The 21,365-nt window shown below is 40.3% G+C and overlaps 1 protein-coding gene across 5 annotated transcripts in view; it reads left to right on the forward strand.

Moving 5' to 3' along the window:
* The window catches only part of LOC124555317 (dynamin-1-like protein), a 106,015-nt gene that overhangs the window by 35,072 nt on the left and 49,578 nt on the right, over positions 1 to 21,365 (forward strand). For all 5 annotated transcript variants that reach the window (XM_047129195.1, XM_047129194.1, XM_047129193.1 and 2 more), the window contains exons 4-5: positions 7,751 to 7,959; positions 8,553 to 8,763. In XM_047129195.1, the coding sequence (XP_046985151.1) occupies positions 7,751 to 7,959; positions 8,553 to 8,763 (420 nt within the window). The remainder of the gene's footprint in view (positions 1 to 7,750; positions 7,960 to 8,552; positions 8,764 to 21,365) is intronic.

The following is a 21,365-nucleotide window of genomic DNA, read 5'->3' on the forward strand; positions in this document are numbered from 1 at the left end:
CAGAGACAGATGGAATTATGAGGTTTTCATTGCCTGGTGTTGATACGAAGTTGAGGATTCTGACCTCCACCAAGAAGACAAAAGCACATAGACGTATTCCACATCCTCCGTATGATGCCCTATTACAGTCCAGAAGTGCAGATGAACACTGGGAGGTTCAAAGAAACTGAAAATCCTCTTGACTATTGTGAAGCTTTGACACGAGTGACCCTCGTATTTATGATTTATGGAAAGTTCTTGAAATATCTTAAGTTTGTATACTCTGGAATATTCTGTGTTTGTATAAATATCAGCATTCTGTAACATTCAGTGTTTGTATGAATAGCTGCACTCCCGTCCACGAGCTCATTTCTGTTCTGTCCATGTGGTGGTGTTAGTAATAAACATGCTTTCAGTGCTAAGAATTGTACTTCATTGTGACCCTGCCTTTGGATTTGGACTTGATTATGGTTTTGACATGAAAATATAAATAAGTTTCGTACATCTTCCTCTCTTCATTTACTGGTATAGTAAATATTATTATTTCTTCTGTACATGTGATAATTCATACTTAGTAGGATGTTTCACGCTACAGTTGTTCTCATATCTGTCTCTGCGGAGAGCAAAGTGGTTGAAATAGTGGATCAGCATATATACTGGTATAGCCTTCTGTCTTCTGTGCGTCCATCACTATATTCGTCACTTATTGTCACATTTTTAGCTGTGAATGGTACCCGTAATTATTCTTTGTAATGAATAGACCTTCTAGCAGATAGGGAGTTGAGAGATTGTATAGTTCTTCTTTCATTTTTGAAGTATTCTATTTTTGTGAGACGAAATGATTGTATATATAGATGAAAATTTAAACTAGAAGAAATTTGTCATGGAACTTTTGACACACGCAAGCCAATAAATCTTGTTATTCTCGTGATTAATAGCCTCAATAACAAAGGAAACAATGTCACAAGATAGTTTGCCAGTTTCTACTCATTAATGATTGCATGAAAGGAAACAGTAAAAATGAAAGCTGATGCTCATCCAAAATGGCCTTGTATGTGCTTCTTCAAGGAGTTAGGGATTGTAATTACTGCTTCACAGATGTATGTCTGGTAATAAAATTTGACACAATAAGCGAACTAATTTAACAACAATGTTGTACAAAATGACAACACAAAAATTAAAAATTACCTTCATTATTTATTATTATAGCAGTTGCTGGCTCAGAGCTGTGCAGTATGCAATTACGAAAATTTTTGATCATTTACCCAATAGAAAAGTATCAGACCATTTGCAAAGTAAATTTAAATCTAAAGGAAATTCAGCTACATATATTTGACAGATTAAAACAACCAGTAAACAGTAAAGCAAAAGTTGATGAATAGATGAAAAGACATGGGGGAAGAGGCTTGGCTGGGGGTTAGCACAGGCGTAGATGAGTATTTTGCAAACCTTCCAGAACTACACTTAAGGAAAAGACTGTAATCACTGGAAAAACCTGGGGCACAGTGCTTTTAACTAAAAGAAACTGACAAAAAATAAATGCACTTTGATCTTTGCAGATGATTCTATCATGCTAATAAGTTAATGTGGAGGCTGATATTTTTTTGATATCTTTATTACAGCTAACATATTTATCCTTAGTGGTTGCCTCACACGATTTTTTTGGTACTTCTTTCATTGGCAAATATCAAGCAGGTTTTAGGAAAAGTATATCCTTTGTGGAACAAATTCTCAATTTAAGTCTTAAAAATCTGCAAGACAGACGAACTGTGATCATCTTTGTAGACTTCAAAACAGCATATGATTCAATAGATAGGGTACACTGTTTAATATACAGAAAGAGTTTAAAGTTGATAGAAAGACCACACAGTTGATTAAACACTTTTGATATAAAAACTGGTCTGACAGGGAGATTGGTATCCCCCTCACTGTCCAGTCTTATAACAGAAAAAGAAGTATGTCCGGAGAAGGGTCTTAAGGGATGGGAAAGACCCATTGTAGTTTAATAGCTGTTTTTGGAATCAACAATGTAAACAAAGAGAGCTTTATGACAGATTCAAGAGCTTTCAAAACTTGTATGACAAACGAAAAGCTGAATGAAGTGAAAATGAACACAAGGAGAGCAGTGAAGGAAGCTTTCAATCACTTCTAAAGTAAAATTTTGTCAACTGATCTGAGCAACAACCCTAAGAGGTTTTGGTCTGATATAAAATCAGTAAATGGTTCAAAATAATCTGTTTAGTCACTCGTTGACCCTAATGACACTGAAACGAAAAATGACGAGGGAAGGCTGAAGTACTGAATTCGCTCTTCTGAAATTGTTTCATGGCGGGAGACTGTAATGTGGTGTCCCCTTCCAATCATCATATAAATCTTTGAAATGGCAGATACGAGATAACTGATCACAGAATAGAAAAAAAATTAAAATTGTGTTGTTGTAGAAAGGTATCAGGACCAGATGAAACACCTGTAAGATTCTACAGAGATTATGTGAAATAACTTACTCCCTTTCTAGCAGTAGTTCATTGTAGGTTACTGGAGCAATGAAGGGTATCTTGTGACTGGAAAGAAACAGAGGTCATTCACGTTTTCAAGAAGGGCCATAGAACAGATGAACATGATTATAGGCCTATATCATGGACGTCAATCTGTTTTAGAATTATTATCATGTATTATGACATTTGTGGAGAACGAAAATCTCCTCTATTTAAGTCAACATGGATCCTGCAAACAGAGATCGTGAGAAACTCAGCTTGCTCTGTTCCTCTAAGAGATCCACGGAACTGTTGACCTCGGCACACAGGGTGATGCTGTGTTCCTTGGACTCGTGAAGACATTTGACATTGTCCCTCACTGTAGATTTGTGACTGGATTCAAGACTTCCTCACATGTAGAACTCAACATGTTGCTCTTAATAGAACAAAATAGACAGAGGTATAGGTAATTTCCAGACCACCCCAAGCAAGTGTGATAGGACAGTTGCTGTTCATGACGTATATAAATGATCCAGCAGAAAGTGTCACAAGCTCTTTAAGGCTTTTTGCAGATGATGCAGTTGTCAACAAGAAGGTTTCAACGCCAGAAGACGGTAACAACTTGCAGAAGGATGTACAGAGGACTGTTGAACAGTGCAGGGACTTGCCGTAGACTCTGAACATAAATAAATGTGAAATATTGTACATACATAGGAAAAGAACTCCACTACTGTACAAATTTCTGGACACAGTAACCACCATAAGATATCTAGGAGTATCTGTTGAGAGCAACCTTAAGTGGAATACCCAAATAAAACAAATAGTTGGAAAGGCAGATCTCAGAATTAGGTTCGTAGAAAGAATATTGAGGAAATGTAATTAATTTACTGAACAAGTGCCTTACAAGACACTTGTTCAACGAATTCTTGACTATTATCAATCGTGTGTTACATTGCCAAATCCTAAGTTTATTTTGTTTGCAGATGATACAAACAATGCAATAAGTAGCAAGTCAAGTACAGATTTAGAAATAGCTGCTAATCAAATTTTCACTGACCTTAATAAGTGGTTTAAAGCTAATTCACTGTCATTAAACTTTGAGAAGACCCACTGTATGCAGCTCACAACCTGTAAGAGATTTCCTTCCAGTATGTGTATAACATATGGAGACATGCAGATCGAAGAGGTTGAGAGTGTTAAATTTCTGTGGTTACAACTCGATAATAAATTCAGTTGGGAAGGGCATACCACAGAATTGCTTAAGCACCTAAACGAGTCTGTATTTGCTGTGAGAATGATGTCAGGTGTGGGAGATATAAATATATAAAAAAATTGCATACTTTGCTTACTTTCATTCTATTATGTCATATGGGATCATATTCTGGAGTAACTCATCAAACCGAGCAAAAGTTTTTAGGGTGCAAAAGCTTGTGGTAAGAATCATTTGTGGTGTAAATTGAAGAACATCATGTAGAAACCTGTTCAAGGAACTTTGTATTATACTCACTGCTTCTCAGTATTTTTATTCCTTAATGAAATTTGTTGCAAGTAATACATCTCTATTTCCAACCAATAGCTCGATACATAGTATCAATACTAAGAATAAGAACAGTCTACATAAAGACCTAAAATCACTTTCCTTGGTCCAAAAAGGGGTCCAATATTCAGGAACACACATTTTCAATAAATTGCCAGCAACCTTTAAAAACTTGGTTTCAGATAAAGCACGGTTTGAACAGAATTTGAAAGAATTTTGATAGGCAACTCCTCCTACTCCATAGATGAGTATCTTAACAGAGACTGTTAAGTGAGCTTAAGTAAAAATAACTGTTAGATTTCAGTTTTGACAGGACTTGGTCACAACAGTCAAGATTAGGTATTTTGTGTATGATAAATTTATTAATAGTGTATAGCAGTGTTTCATTCTGACGGCATATTAATTCTATAAATATTAGCTGCTACAGTTTACTGAATTGTATTCACCTATTTTGACAATCTCCTGACAAATGATCAGGGTTGTAAGTATTATATTAAAGTGTTTTATGTTATACTTTCTGACATGGTACACACCCACAAAAATCATCTCATTTTTTGGGTTTAAGGAACGTAAACTGAATCTAATCTTATCAGTTAGGACTGATGGGGGTTGGGGGGAGGGGGAGAAGAGGGGGGGGGGGGAGGGGGAGAAGAGGGGGGGGGGAGAGAGAGAGAGAGAAGCACATTTCCGCATGTTATTGTTCAGTCAGCATGGAAGCGTTACAGAGCTGCTGGACAAACTTGTGGCAGATGCTACAAGAGAGGTGTTCTGTATCATGAAGGGGTTTACTAATTCAATTTTGGGAGAGTACTATCCAGGACGAGTTAGCCCCACGTATATCTTCCTGCCACACACATTTTGCAAAATGACTATGAGAAAATTTGAGGAATTAGATCTGATATGGAGGCTTAACGACTATCATTCTTCCGACCTGCCATTTGCGAATGGAATAGAGGTGGGGCATCAGTTAATGTTACCAAAGGTACTCTTTGCCACACACTGACCTCTGGCTTGCAGAGTATAGATGTAGAAGTAGAAGTAAAAGAAATAATCATTGGCAGACTACGTGAAACTACAATTCTTTTATGATGATTGGCTGATGCAGACAATCTAGTAATCCTTTCAAATAATAGAGTAGATTAATTCCCTTGGATAACAGCATGAAATAACAGCTAAAAGTGGACTGAAAATTTCTCAAGAAAAAATCCAATACCTGGAAGGTTCTCCTCTGTGGACAAATCATGTTTTCACAATTTGGCAAAATATCTCAAGTATCCAGATTTAAATACCTATGAGAAATCATCCAGTGCTCAGGGTCAACTCTTGAAGCAAACAAAGAGGGGACCATGAAATTACTAAATGCTTATAGAATTACGTGGGATAGATGTAATGGAAAGTAAATATCTCATAATGCAGAATTAAAACATTACATTACAGTAGGCAACTGGAAGCATTATATGCATTGGATACTGTCATCATTGGAGGTAGATCTTTAACTAGAGACATAGAAAAAGAAGAAAGGAAAATACTAAGGATTTTTTTTTCTGGTTTGTATTGATGATGAAGTCTGGGTGAAGACAGTCATCTAATGAGTTATATCAAAATTGGGAGAAAATCTGACACTTTCAGGGAAAGGAGGTTGAAGTTTTATGGCAAAAATCAATGGCAATAGATTGGCCAAAAGGATTCTTACCTATGCCTTTTCAATGAAATTTGAAAACAATTAGGTACTTGAAATACAGGTAACAGGCATTACAAACAAAATTCTACAGGACACAGCTGCATTCAAAACTTTGACAAGGCATCAGTTTGAAGCCAAAACAAGTGTTACATGTGAGAGAACATGGACAGAAGATTATAAGAAAAATCATAGTGAGAAGATGAAGACGAAAGCAAATACATCAGTGTAAGTTCAAGTGTGCTCCTTAGCTGGGCATAATTGGGCATAATGGTGTAGAAAAAAAAATGCATATTGATCTAAAAAGCCCAGTCTTTCAGTACCTGGCCAAGAAAGTCTCTCTTTGCCCTCGTTTATTTATTTATTTATTCATTCTCAGTGTGTAAAAGTATCACTTCATGAGAGTATTGTACCATTAGAGGTAACATTTTTTAGCATAACTTGAGAAAATGCCCATTGCATAGCACAGTCACTTTCATCATTTCCCTTTCAACTTTTTTTCTGTGCATGGGATTTTAGGTCTAGGAGTAAAATTTTCATTAAACCAAAACCAGAAATTACGTACTAGCAAAACACCTGTAGGCTAAACAATGTAGAGATTTTCTTAATAGTCTAGTCACTACTTCCATTAAAGTGTATCCAGTGGCTTGGCATTCAGTTTGCTTGTTCTGAAAGTTTGAACCCAAAGCAAAAGGGCTGAAACTGTTCAGAACGTTAGCAGTTTGCCACAACTCTTAAGTGAATATGAAATATCCATTATTTTACTGCTCAAAATCACATCGTACTGCTAGCACAAGAAGAGTATAGGTGGCTACTTTGTGAATTTTTTTAGTCTTGAATACTGCAACAACACTGCTAGAATAGTTTGTGTATGATGGTTTGAACAATTATTCCCAAGACAATAGGAGATATTTTGTGAGTTGGCAGAACTAGACTCAGGGTATTAGAATATAAAAAAAAGAGAAATTGTAAACACTGTACACGCGACAGCAATCAAATTTGAGGTAGCGACTATGTCGACAAGATAAAACTCCAGTCATTGTAACAAATAGTACAGTTTAGTGAGATGCATCATGGGGACAACAACAGATGTTGTACGGGCAGTCTTCACCATAATCTAATGCAGGATGGGCATGGTAGCAGGTGATCAGTGTGGTCACTGAACTTATCATGTGCCACCATGTTGAAGGTGTATGCAAGTACTCCACCTGAATTGACTAATGCAGGCAAGAATGTTGATAACAAGAATCACAGTTTATGACAGTGGATACTTGGATGATAGTACTACAAATCGTTTGCATATTAAATGCGGAAAGATAAGTCAGCGGCTGCAATGTCGGGAACAACTGCCTTGGTACAAGGTGCTTTAGCGACTGTTGTTCACGTGTTCCTTGCATGTCACATGTCGTAGAGATTGGAACGTTCAGAGGAACAGCACCATGCGACACTCAGTATGTAAAGGAAGGTTCCCTGGAGTGGCAAGGCGTGATGTGTTAGTGGCAAGGTAGTAGTGTGTTTCACCAATAGCTCTCTCTCCAAGTAGATGAAGGAGCTAGCCTGGTTATACGACATAAATTGGACCCCTCACAAATGACATGGGAATGTACTGTCCATTTGCGTGCATTCATTTGTTGCTTACAGTATTCTGTAGGGTATTACAAGTTGCTTGTGAAACCCCCAGGTTACTAGATTTCATTATGCTGAGCATGTCTGTCATGTCATCGGGAGAGATGCACGCATCTCTGTGTCAACTCTGATGGGTCTCAATGACTTGGGGGCAGTGGCTGAGCAGTGGCAGTTTGACTTTGATCTGCCACACTTTGAACATCTCGTAGAGTTCATCTCACTTCACACTTCTGCCATAATTGGGGTAGATTTCTCTAATTATACTTCTTCTGAGCACAGTTCATGTGGACACTGAAATGTGCCGTGTTCACATGCAGAAACATTATAGCAAAATTACACTACAGGTTGTGCGTGAGCATTTATGCCAAAGTACTTGAATATATCCTACTGTTGTATTCCTTTCCTTTAATGAATTAATCATTACAGATTTCATGTAAGTTTCATCTTTTATTCTAGGCACACTCAACATTGAAGAGTTTGGGAAGTTCCTTCATAAAAAGAATGAAATATTTACTGATTTCAATGAAATACGCAAAGAGATTGACAGAGAAACTGAAAAAGTAGCGGGATCAAATAAGGGCATCAATGCAAATCCTATCACTTTAAAAATTCATTCACCACATGTTGTGAATTTGACTCTTGTTGACCTACCTGGCCTTACAAAGGTAAGGGTAAAATGGCTGTGAGTTGTTCAGATATGTTGTTGTCTAGATATGTTAGTGGAACATATGTGCAAGAGAAGAAGCAGAATTATTTTAAACATTATACTACCTGTTGTGCCTGTACCAAATTGACTAAATTGTTAGGTGTCTTGTTGCTCTGCTTTTTACGATTTCTGATATTAAACATTTTTAATGTGACCACTTTTTCCACTCGCTAGGTCATTGTGATTTAGTATGGGCTCCTACTTCTGTGTGAATATAAATAACAATAATGTGAAGCTGAGTGTTGTAGCAACAAGTTCCAAAGTGTAATGAAGGTGTACTTCAGCTACAATCACTAATCTGCAAATAACTGAAAAGTCTGTTTTCTCCATAACATTTCTTATCTTTCTTGTTTGTTTTCTCAGAATCTGGCAACTTCACAAGAATTTTCTATTAGGTGCGACAGTGTCATTTTTTTCTTGTCAAGTTGCTTGCATTGCTTTTTAATCATTTTTGTTCCATCCATTGAAAGCCTTTAACAATAATTAGGGAAAAAGTAAATAATGTAGTTTTTTTGAATTCTAGGTCTGGTAAAATCAACTCTTTTGTTACAGGTACCTGTTGGTGACCAACCGGAAGACATTGAAGTTCAGGTACGGGAGTTGGTCTTAAAATATATAAGTAATCCGAACTCAATAATATTAGCAGTTGTTACTGCTAATACTGATATGGCAACTAATGAGAGTCTGAAACTGGCAAAGGAATGTGACCCTGATGGACGGAGAACTTTGGCTGTAGTAACTAAACTGGATCTAATGGATGCAGGTATTTTGTTTATTTGAATTACTTCAGTGTATCTTAAGTTACAAATGTAATGTTTGTCTATGCTGCAGAAATATTTCACAGAAAAGTCCTTCCCAATTCAGGGAACTAAAGCAAGAATAAACACATCTGGAAAGTCTTGAGCTTTTGGTTGCCTTCCCTCAGTTCTGTCGTAGCACTGTTTGAAAATTCTCTTGTGGAATAAAAACTTCGTTTCACAGTGCCTAGCTATTTTGTAGGTGGCCCAAAAACAGTTACTGGTTTCTTCACTTTGTACCTTCTCATTAGATGAAGTATAAATATTTTCATTACCTGTTTATTTGCATTACTTGAAATGCAGTAGAAGTCATGGTCCGAAGCTCTCTGAGAATGTTTGGGAGCTTTTAGCTTGTAAATTGTAGAAAATAATTAAATTTCCCGACTAAACTTTTGAAACTTTTTTGCCCTGCATCTGGATGCATGAAGTGGAATAAAGTGCCTCTTGGAAGCAACACATTTATAGGAAGTGAATATTTTGCTTCACTGATTGAATATTGCATTTATTAGTCGAGAAACTGAATGATTTTCCAGGTTACCAACTGATAAAACTGCCCTTAGGGGCCCAGCATTCAGTTGCTGGGAACAGGCTTGGTGGCCCGGAGTTCCATAGCTGGGGACTGGCAAGCGCCACCATTCCTATGTTCGCTGCACACTTCAGCAACCACAGTATGATGCAGCAGTGGAACATTGTGTGTCACGGGGACTGGGGATCTTGGCTTGACTGCTCGGATTGCAAGGATGGTAGAAACCTCTATAAAAAGAACCACTAAACCTCAAGGTGTGCAGCGCACCAATGAGATGTGTGGCTGTTGACGCCGAACAGTTGTTAGTGGGCAATCTCTGAGGTAACTACCAAATGTCAGTTGTACAGGGCTTACCTAGGTGTGTGGGGCACTGTGTAGGTGGACTTTTATTTCCATAGTTGCTCATGGGACTGAGATGGATTCTTCAACATTATCCTTCCTCCTCCCAGCAGAAAGCGTGAGCTCCTGGAAGGTACCAACACCCAATCTAACAAGAGACCTCATGTAGCTAGACCTCCCTACTCGGAACTGTTTCAGAACTCTATTCTGTACTGTAACAGAATACATGCTGTTAGTCATAATGTATTATTATTAGTTAAAAGGGAGGGGAGAAGCTTTGCCAAAGCCTCACATTTTATATTCAATTGGGTTTAGAGGAGATTGCAGGTACGTTAAAATCTGTTAAGCAGTTGCAAAATGGTACGCTGTTGATGGTGACCTCAACTTCCTTGCTTGTGACAGACCTGCAGAAAACCAAACACCATGGGGAGTATCCCACTGAGGCTGTGCTCCATTCTACATTAAACTACGGTTAAGGTGTTGTGACATGCAGGGATGTGGTGGACATCCCCAAATATGACCTCAATGTTGAGTGGACCCAAGAAGGCATTGTGGACATGCAGAATATCATGAAAAGGGTGTAAGGCGATCTGATTAAATCTGACTCATTTATCCTCACTTTTAATGACACAAAACTTCGCTTAACCATGTGGCTCTGTCTCCCCAACCCAATGTGCCATTTTAAGTGCTAGTGCTTTGGGTACTCCACTCTTGGATGTAAGGCGAAAGCCACTTGCGATAAATGTGGTAAGGCTGCCCACAAAGAGGTTGGATGTTCTTCTCTTCCAAAGTGTGTGAATTCCTCTGGGGCTCACCCTGTCTGGAGTAGTGATTGCTGTGTCTTCCTTGAAGAACAGAAGATACAGGAGATCAAAACTAAGAGACGGATCCCCTATAGTGAAGCCAAAAAGATTTACAAGGCCCTGCAGCCCCCCACATTCGCTACCTCCTTTGCGTTACTTGTTAAACAGTCGGTTCAGAAATCTGTTGCTGCTATACAAACAGAAGCTATTAGTGTCAGCACTAGTACCTGCATTTATCAGTGCACTTGTGCTGCTGCAGTTACTTGAAAGCCTGCACTACCTCCCAAAACATCAGACAAGGCTGTGGTAGCCAAAGTTGTGGAGCTCCCTGCTCCTCCAAAGGTTCAGTGTGGTCCACCACCCAGTGCTGCCTGTACCCCTGCTGTGGTTGTGGCTCCGAAGCCTACCCACGACAAAAAATCAAAACGTCAAGCATCTACCACTGATGGATTCGGGAAGTAAACAGTCACACAGTGTCAGCATAATCCTCTCTGAAATTTCTCAGGATTCTTCTGTAGAGCTAATGGACTGATGTCAGATTGGGGCAATCATCTCTGCCCCCCCCGCCCCCTCTCCAAGCCTGGGCCTCTAACCAGTATGGGCTCCCCTCCCTGGCAGAAAGACAGAGTGAAAGTGCAACCCCTGTGATAGATGGCTCCTGTATTACAGTGGAACATTGATGGGTTCAGGACACATGTAGAGGGACTGAAACTGCTAGAACAGGAATGCCCCTGTGCCTGTGTTTGCAAGAAACACACTTGCCACTGACACCCCTGTATCCTGTACCAAAGGGATGACCTGACTGGGGAGAGCCAAGGGAGGGTTTGCTGTGTTTGTCAGTAAGATGCACCACTCCTCTGCTTTCTCCTTGTTCTCCTTGGTTACTGACCTACAAGCAGTACCTGTTGCAGTTCATGTGGATCAGATCATCACTATGCTCACTGTACTAACTTCCAAATGATGTGATACTCTAAAGCTCTCATGGGCATTATTGAACAATCCTGATGCCCATTTCTCCTGCTGGGTGATTTCAATGCCAATAATGTGTTATGGGGCTCGAGCTATACTTGCTCTAGAGGTTGAGTCTTGGAGAACCTCATGATGTCTGAGGAGCTTTGCATCCTCAATACGTGCAGTCACACTCATTTCTCGGCTGCTACTGGATCATCCTCGGCCATCGACCTGTCTTTCTGCTCTCCCACTCTTGCAGACTCAGCTCAGTGGGAAGCAACTGATGATCTTATTCCAGTGGCCACTTCACACTGTGGATCAACCTACTGGATGGAGGATTGCTTGAACAGAAGCCACCAAAATGGATGGTCCATAGGGCTAACTTGACACAGTTCAGCCAGCTGGCTGTGTGTTTGAACACTGCAACGTTGTCCAGGAATGGGTGGAGCCTGTACCTTGGTGGACTTATAAGTGCCACTCAACAATCCGGGACAGGCTTTGATGGTTTAAATGCCACCCAACAGCAGATGACATCACAGCATATTGAGTCGTGAGAGCCTAGGAGGCTCGACACATAATTAAGGAGAGCAAGAAAAGGTTATCGCAAACATTCCTTGGCTCTGTCAACCATTCCACTTATTCTACCAAACTATGGGAAGCCACCAGGAGGATTTACAGTGAACAGTCATTTACCACCACCAGCAGCAGCAGCAGTGCTGAAAGAGGGGTGTCATTGCTCAGATGATAACAGAGCATTTTGCAGAGACTACTGACAATGCCAGCCAGGATCCAGCATTTTGTCAGTACCATGTGACTACAGAGAAGGGGGCACATTAGATTACAGATACAACATATCTGAGTCTTACAATTCCCTTTTTCCATGTGGGAGCTCTAATTGGCACTGTCCGAGACTAGTGATGCTGCTGCACCCAGTAACGACCAAATCCACTACAACATGCTTTAATATTTGCCAGCAATGTCAAAGGAAATCCTCATCGAATATTTTGAATTGACTTGGCAGTCAGGTCAATTCCCCAGCTTGTGGACAGAGCAATTTTGATACTTCTCCTCAAACCAGGGAAGGACCACACATGTCCCAGTAGTTACCAGAGTATTGCCTTAATGAACTATGTCACGAAGACCCTGGAATGAATGGTTAACCATTGTTGGGGATGGTTGTTAGAGACCAGGCAACTTATTAGCCATTCTCAGTGTGGGTTCTGGAGATTTCGTTCCACTGTTGACAACCTGCCCCCTGCTAGAGGCAACTATTCAGCAGGCTCTCCAACGTCAACATCACAAGCTCGGTATTTCCTTTGTCATCTGTTCCCTTCATCATATTGCCTTTCCTGTCTAAAGTGGTATTTTAGGTCCTGCATTGGTGACATGCTGTCAGGTCGTTTTGAGCAGGAGAATGGTGTCCCTCAGGGCAGTGTTTTAAGTGTTACCCTCTTTGCTATAGCCATAATCAGTATCATATCTACAGTAACGGAGTCCTGTACAATACTCAATATTTTTGGACTGGTCCTCCTCCAGTATTGCAACAGTGACTCATCTGTTGCCACTTACAGTGCAGAGGTTAGAGGAGTGGTATGAAAAGACGGGTTTTCATTTAATCGTTCTCTTTGTATTTTAAATTTACCACATTCGCATGTATGGTATGCCATTCTCCATTTCAAGGCTCTGTGAGGTTTCAGGGCCTCATTTTTTTACTCCAGACTGTTGTGGTTACCACACCTGTGAGACTTGAAAGCCAGAACCCAGAATGCACTGAATATCATAAAGTGTCTCAGCCACAGGCCATGGGGAGCAGACAGGATGTATCTGATCCAGTTTTATAAGGCTTTTGTGTGTTCACTACTGGACTATGGGTGCACAGTGTAGGGATTCGCAGGGCCTTCTTATCTGAAGATCATTGACAGTATCCACCATGAGTGGATTAGGCTGGCCACAGGTGCTTACAGGACTAGCCCCATACCCAGTCTCTGTGCTGAGGCTGGTGAGCTGCCACTTACAATATGAGGGCAACTCCTCATGGTATGTCAGACATGTAAGTTTCTTGCAGCTCTGAATTCACCTGCATACCAAACTGTTGCTTGTGTACCTCTGTAACACCTTTTCTCCAATCGTCTATGAGCAACGAGGCCATTTGGGATCCATGTACGGCATGTGCTGGAGTCACTTGGTTTGGACCAAGTACAATCCCAGATCCAGGGTTTTAACTGTCTGCCACCCTGGTTGTCGCAGAGATGCAGAATACTTTCAGATTTAGTGCGCTCTTGCATATGTTTTTAATACATTATTTAGGGATGTTTAACTGACCAACACACCTTTACAGCTGTCTTTACAGATGGGTCAAAACAGGGGGGGACTCCGTAGGTTGTTTACCCTGATCATGTCCTAACGATTGACCTAACACTTTTTTCAAGTTTGGTTCTCAGATGGCATACTTAAGCTGGAACAGCTGTGTATAACAACTAGCACCTTCTAAATTAATGTGATTTTTTTGCCCTGGCTATTGTTTAAACTATGATAATACCAGGCAAATGAGTATTGAGTCCCCACACTGCATCCTTTAGATGTCTAGAATGTTTTTGGCTCAGTGCACATTGTCTTTTGTTTTCTTTACACTATCACAGCTAGATAAACTAAGACTTCCTCTCTCTTTTTTTTGTAATCAATTACAAACTCTCCATGATCTAAAGACAGGTTAGTGGAGTGGGATGTTACCCTTGGAGTTTCACAGTTTCAATTACAGGCTTCTAGGGATTGTCGAGGGGACTTACCAGATAAAGTAAGTCTGGAAATGTACTATTTGGATATAAAATAAGTGGAAATGTCTGATCACTTTCAAATGTTTTTCACAGTACATCCACAAGCTGAGAAGAGTGCCAATGTCAGCCTCTGTTGTAATTATGACATTACATACCATTTTCATCAGACTACAAGAATGGTTGTGGGAAACTGGCGCATTTGCAACTAGGAGGGTTGACTGTGGTACTGCACTGTAGCCGAAGAGGACAACTTTCATCTCATAGAAGAGAACCTGATGACGAGTACTCGAAACACTACCTGTGCAATGATCTCCTGTAGAGCACACAGATCAGAGCTCATTATCTCCACTGTTTGTATACCATGAACCGAGAGAGTTGAAAGTGATGCGATATTCAAAGTTATTTTATGTCTGAATGGTACATTTCTAGATGTGAGTTTTTTGTGAAAACTTTATCTAGTAAGTCCCCTCTACAATCTACATCTACATCCGTACTCCGCAAGCCACCTGACGGTGTGTGGCGGAGGGTACCCTGTGAGTACCTCTATCGGTTCTCTCTTCTATTCCAGTCTCGTATTGTTCGTGGAAAGAAGGATTGTCGGTACTTCTGTGTGGGCTCTAATCTCTCTGATTTTATCCTCATGGTCTCTTCGCGAGATATACGTAGGAGGGAGCAATATACTGTTTGACTCTTCGGTGAAGGTATGTTCTCGAAACTTTAACAAAAGCCCGTACCAAGCTACTGAGCGTCTCTCCTGCAGAGTCTTCCACTGGAGTTTATCTATCATCTCCGTAACACTTTCGCGATTACTAAATGATCCTGTAACGAAGTCCGCTGCTCTCCGTTGGATCTTCTCTATCTCTTCTATCAACCCTATCTGGTACGGGTCCCACACTGTTGAGCAGTAGTCAAGCAGTGGGCGAACAAGCGTACTGTAACTTAATTCCTTTGTTTTCGGATTGCATTTCCTTAGGATTCTTCCAATGAATCTCAGTCTGGCATCTGTTTTACCGACGATCAACTTTATATGATCATTCCATTTTAAATCACTCCTAATGCGTACTCCCAGATAATTTATTGAATTAACTGCTTCCAGTTGCTGACCTGCTATTTTGTAGTTAAATGATAAGGGAACTATCTTTATATGTATTCGCAGCACGTTACACTTGTCTACATTGAGATTCAATTGCCATTCCCTGCACCATGCGTCAATTCGCCGCAGACCCTCCTGCATTTCAGTACAATTTTCCATTGTTACAACCTCTCGATACACCACAGCATCATCTGCAAAAAGCCTCGGTGAACTTCCGATGTCATCCACAAGGTCATTTATGTATATTGTGAATAGCAACGGTCCTATGACTCTCCCCTGCAGCATACCTGAAATCACTCTTACTTCGGAAGACTTCTCTCCATTGAGAATGACATGCTGTGTTCTGTTATCTAGGAACTCTTCAATCCAATCACACAATTGATCTGATAGTCCATATGCTCTTACTTTGTTCATTAAACAACTGTGAGGATCTGTATCGAACGCCTTGCGGAAGTCAAGAAACACAGCATATACATGTGAACCCGTGTCTATGGCTCTCTGAGTCTCGTGGACGAATAGCGTGAGCTGGATTTCACACGACCATCTTTTTTGATACCCATGCTGATTCCTACAGAGTAGATTTCTAGTCTCCAGAAAAGTCATTATACTCAAACATAATACGTGTTCCAAGCTTTTAACAGAAATTGTGAAACATTCTTTATAAGATCAAATGGGATGTAGTAGGGTTATCAGATGAGTAACAAAGAGAATGAACACCAAATAGAATTAAGATCAGACAATGTGGTTTACTACATAGGAACAGAACAGGAATTAAATTCAAATGTAGGAGTCTCGATAAACAAGAAAATTGAAGGTGATATTACAGATTTTGAACAAATCTTGAGTAGAACGATATAACTTGTTTCAAAAATACACAAAAGATATTCTGTAGAGGTAATTAGTCTGTGTACCAATATTGTCACATTCTGGTGAGGAGAAAGAACTACTTTATGAGAGGTAGGGGGGGCTGATAAGTGGCAAATGCCCTACAGAATGATTCTATGCAGAAGTAGGACAAAAACTAATGAACTGTGGATAAGACACCAGAAAAGATGGGAGACAGGTTGTATGTTAGTAGGTTTTACTGTGCCCTTAACACATTCTCTCAAAAGAAAACAAATAGAAAATGGACTTGGCAGGGACCAAGGGGTACTAAAAGTTAACTTTTGTGCTCTCTTATGACTTTCATATTAGGGACTTGATATACTTCATTGAAAGGTTCAGGAAGTTATAACACAGATCGAGTGACATTATGCTCAGTTTCGATGTAGTTTTGTTGTGTTCAAAGTTGCTGCTAAAGGACTTGGTGAAGCACATCGGGTCCTTCTTCACGGATTATATAACAACTGTTCCATACTTACCTCACATTTAGTTACCTCATGTGTGATGGTGATTTCTGTGAACAGTTGGAAGAGGCTACTGTGTGAATTCCACTAAGTCCAGTGGTATCCAGTTGATTATAGAACAGTTCAAATTGCAGGCACGGGACTTGGCACCATAGCAGCTTACAGTGAATAACTAAAAGGATGACACCTTCATAGTGTGGATTCTGGTCTCCCAGCATATTGGACATTTAAATAACTGGTAGGACTGCAGCTGGGTAACATTCTCGAGAATTGTCACTATTTTGACAGGTTAACTCTCTGTTATTGCCAAGACACCTTTGAAATTAGAGATCACTGTGCGTGGCTATTCGAACAGTCATCTTGGTGTATGCATAAACTCAACACACAACTAGTACGACGACACAAAGATAACCAACATCAGATATTAGTGATGGTGAAATGTCAATTAACAACAGGTGAGCAAGTACCGTTAACTCTGTCCTTGTGTTGTTTGACCAGAGAGGGAGTAGGAATCAAAGTAGAAGTGGAAACATTAGTATCTATTTATAAGGTTACATTCTAGCTTAATTCTGAGACACTATCTGTTAAGACACTATCCCAATAACTCGAAGTGCACATCAGATTATCTGTGTTGTTACACTCCATTGGATGACCAGTAAAAAGGCGATACTCTCCAGTCATAGATTTGTCTATCTGTTATATGTCTGTGTGACGTTTCATCAGTTCCCCACACTCAGACCATCAGTGTGATAGTGCAGTAGCATAATAATGCCCTTGCAACAAATGTGCGAAGAGTATATGAGTTGTGACACATTGGAAATGAGGTACAAAACTTGGAATGGGTTTTGTAGGCAGTGGAAGAAATCTAATATGTGATAAAGCCTGACACTGGAGAAATACCTTTAAAGAAGATATTTCAGGCTCAGTGTTTTTTCTACTCAGCCAGAGTGATGGACAGTATGAGCTGTATACTCTGAAAATTCACCACAGAGACAATATATGGGCAGACAAAGTTGACGAGTGCCTCGGATCAGCCAGAGATCTACTGGACCCACTCACAGTATCAGGGGCTTACTTCATAATGTGTAGATGTGACAAAAGTGTAGATCAGTATAACAAGATGATTCATTAACACCAAGATCACAGAACATAAATGAAATTGCAGTCTGTGACAGATGGAAAAAAATCATCTGTGACTGAGCATTCATGTAATGATGCAAGTTGTTGTACAAAATTAGCTGAAACTCTAGTTATATCAGCAAGGGAATTATTGTACTCGATTGAGGAGACAGTGAGATCTATGAACATGATATCCTGTCTTAGAGAGAATGGTGACCACATGTAGCAAGTGTAAAGGCTCATTGAAAATGATCCCAGAGAGGCCCTTGAATGGTGCCGCCACAGTGGCATATATCTTCCACTCATGAACTTGACATTGGTTCACCAGAAGTGATGTAAGATAGTTCTTCAAGAATGCCAGCTAATTGTGCTGGTGAAACGTCTGACGATACAGCTTTGGTCAACATGTCAAGGTGTGTTTGTGAATATTTTGGTTATGTAACTTTTGTGTGCCAGGCTCAAGGATACCCAAGAAATACTGTGAGAGGCCACCGCCACCATACAGGCATGGAAACTCACCTTGGCACCTCTGTTGTGAGCAGCAGGCTCCAGATGCACTTATAATCCGGACATCTTTCTGCTTCCATGCCACATCCTTGAGCATGTCCGTATACATCTACTGATAGTGTGGACAGTTGCCAAAGTGTATGCTCTCAGCCATGGATGACATTGCTTCCAGCTTGTAATGGCGGATGTAGAAATTTTTCTGCTGACATGCACAAAACACAATAAGCCAAACCAGCCGTCTAGACTGTTCAGTTCAGTGCCTGCAGCCAGCTCAGGACAGTTATCTGAAGAGTAGATTGTGACTTAGCATTTGCTATTTATGGAGTAATAGAACAGCCAAGTATGGTTGCTTCATTACTATCAGTTATACAGACAATCTCGTAGACTGCTGAGAGACAGAAAATATTATTTAGATTACATTGTATTAGGTTCAGGACGTAAAGTGCCCTGCAACACACTGTACGAAAGTTAAGTGGCATTGTTCTACAGACTCCTAAAAAAATGTTATTAGTTATTTCTTGAAGTGTTGCCATTTTTCTGTTCTAGTGCTGCCATGTCAAGCTTGTGTTTATGTCGCTGATTAGTAAGCATTTAATCTGCTACCATTGCAGAACAGTAGCAGTAAGCCACTTATCTGCTACCATGGATGTTTCAGCTGAATTAATTATAGCATTCAGTCACAACATTCCCATCAACCACCAGCAGTTACATACATCGTTTCTGATGAGTAAATTCTGTAAATTTACTTACTTTCAATTAAGCCCTGTAAGTATTACTCTGATATTGATATTGAGCTGGTTTTCTAGTGTTAAAACTGCTCTAGTGTACAGCATCTGGTCTTTTCTTACGTATTGCACTGGGAATTTTCTCTTCTGATATGAAGTAGGCATAGTTCATTCTTAAACTGTGAAAGGTTTCCAGATTCCATCCATCCATCTATCTGCTCGATGCAAATTTTGGATCTGATGTGTTAGGTGATACTTGGGGTATTTCAGTGTGGGAGATTAAGCTTGCTTTATCTGTAGCATTCTACGAGGGCGGTTCAGAAAGTAACCTCCGATTGGTCACAGTGCGGGTTGTGGGGGGAGTAGCAACACCATCTGTGCGTTCACGCACTCAACAGGTCAGTCGGCATCAAGCCGTGGTCGAGTGAACGTCGTACCTGCGCTAGTTTAGTTTTTGTGGCAGTTTGAAATGTGTGCTGCAATAGAAAACCCCGCCAAATGTGAAGTGCGTGCTGTCATAAGGTTTTTTACAGCCAAAGGATATTCTGCAGCAGCTATTCATCGTGAGCTTTGTGCCGTGTACGGACCAAGAGTTATGAGTGAAGGAGTTGTCCGTGAATGGGTACGTTTATTTAAAAGTGGACGAGAAAACGTTCATGATGAAGAGAGGAGTGGTAGACCATCATTGGTGACTGACGAACTCGTTCAGACAGTTGATGCAAAAGTTCGTGAAAATCGACATTTCTCAATGTCGGAGTTGTCTACTGGTTTTCCACAGATTTCTAAGACTCTCTTGTACGAGATAGTGACAGCAAGATTGGGTTACCATAAGTTCTGTGCACGATGGGTGCCCAAAATTCTTACCGACCACCACAAAACTCAAAGAATGGCCTCTGCATTAGACTTTCTGTCACGTTATGAGAACGAAGGAGAACCATTGTTAAACAGAATCGTGACCGGTGACGAAACCTGGATTAAGTATGTGAACCCTGAGACAAAAGAACAATCAAAGATGTGGGCACATTCAAATTCGCCTACCAAACCAAGAAAAGCCTCACAAGATTTTTCTGCCAGATAACTGATGGCAACGGTGTTTTGGGATGCCAAAGGGGTGTTGTTGGTTGAATTCATGGAACGTGGTACGACCATTAATCAAGACGTGTACTGTGAAACAATAAAAAAGTTACGACGGGCTATACAGAACAAACGCCGTGGTATGCTGACTTCCGGTATCGTTTTTTTGCACAATAACGCCCGTCCTCACTCTGCTCGCAGAACAACGGCCCTTCTTGAGTCCTTCAAGTGGGACGTTATCAACCATCCACCTTACAGCCCAGACCTGGCGCCAAGTGATTATCACCTCTTCATGCATTTGAAGAAATGGCTCGGGTCACAGCGGTTTGATGACGACGAAGAGCTCAAAGATGCGGTCACAGGCTGGCTCCAGGCACAAGCGGGTGATTTTTATGCAGAAGGAATTTCAAAGCTTGTGAAGAGATACGATAAGTGCCTCAATCGCTATGGAGACTATGTAGAAAAATAGTGCAAAGATGTAGTTGTAAGATGTATATATTAAAATATTTTTATTTAACTTGGTGTATTTTTTTAAATCAACCGGAGGTTACTTTCTGAACGGCCCTCGTATAAATTACATGTGATGTTTGTGTCAAGCATCATCCATTCTGGGTTGTTCATTCCATGTTACGAAGTGCGAATCAGGTGTACTCTGTGACCTTTTTGGCATAGGTCTAGGCACTGGTACTAAGTATAACCATCATTACTGTGCACGTAATGTATGCACTAATTGTATTATGCTTACTGAGGAATGTACCTATGATTTCTTTAGCCATCTGGATAGGCCCGACACAGCTGCAAGACATCCGCTGTGGCCAAAAATGTATTACCACACAATACTCCTCTTCTCAGTGGGTTGAGCCATATTGTTTAGACTCCTCTAGCAGTGTGCTATGAGACTTTGGCATGGAGATTTCAGGGTGTAATAGAACTACAGACATGTATCTGCAAACAAACAAAAATAAATTACGTAACTTAATTTTTTCAAGATGAGAGTTGAAACTTCATGACTACCTGTTACACATGCATAAATTACTCCATCGTTATAGGAGGTACAAGAAGAGCCAGTAAAATGAAACCTACCCTTCATGCCTTTGAAGCCTTTGGTTTCCATTTTTCAACACTACTTCAATGGAAGTGCAATGGTCATGAATGCCACCTGCCGTCTAGCAGAGTTCCATCAGCTGATGACCATTAGCCCTCTCCCCCCATTTCCTGTGTGTATTGCAATACAGGAATCAGTGTTATGATGAGATCACCTTCTAAACATCAGAAATTACCATGTCATTTGCAAAAACAGAGTAAACTTAA

This window comes from Schistocerca americana, chromosome X, assembly GCF_021461395.2.
Source record: "Schistocerca americana isolate TAMUIC-IGC-003095 chromosome X, iqSchAmer2.1, whole genome shotgun sequence".
Taxonomy (NCBI): domain Eukaryota; kingdom Metazoa; phylum Arthropoda; class Insecta; order Orthoptera; family Acrididae; genus Schistocerca; species Schistocerca americana.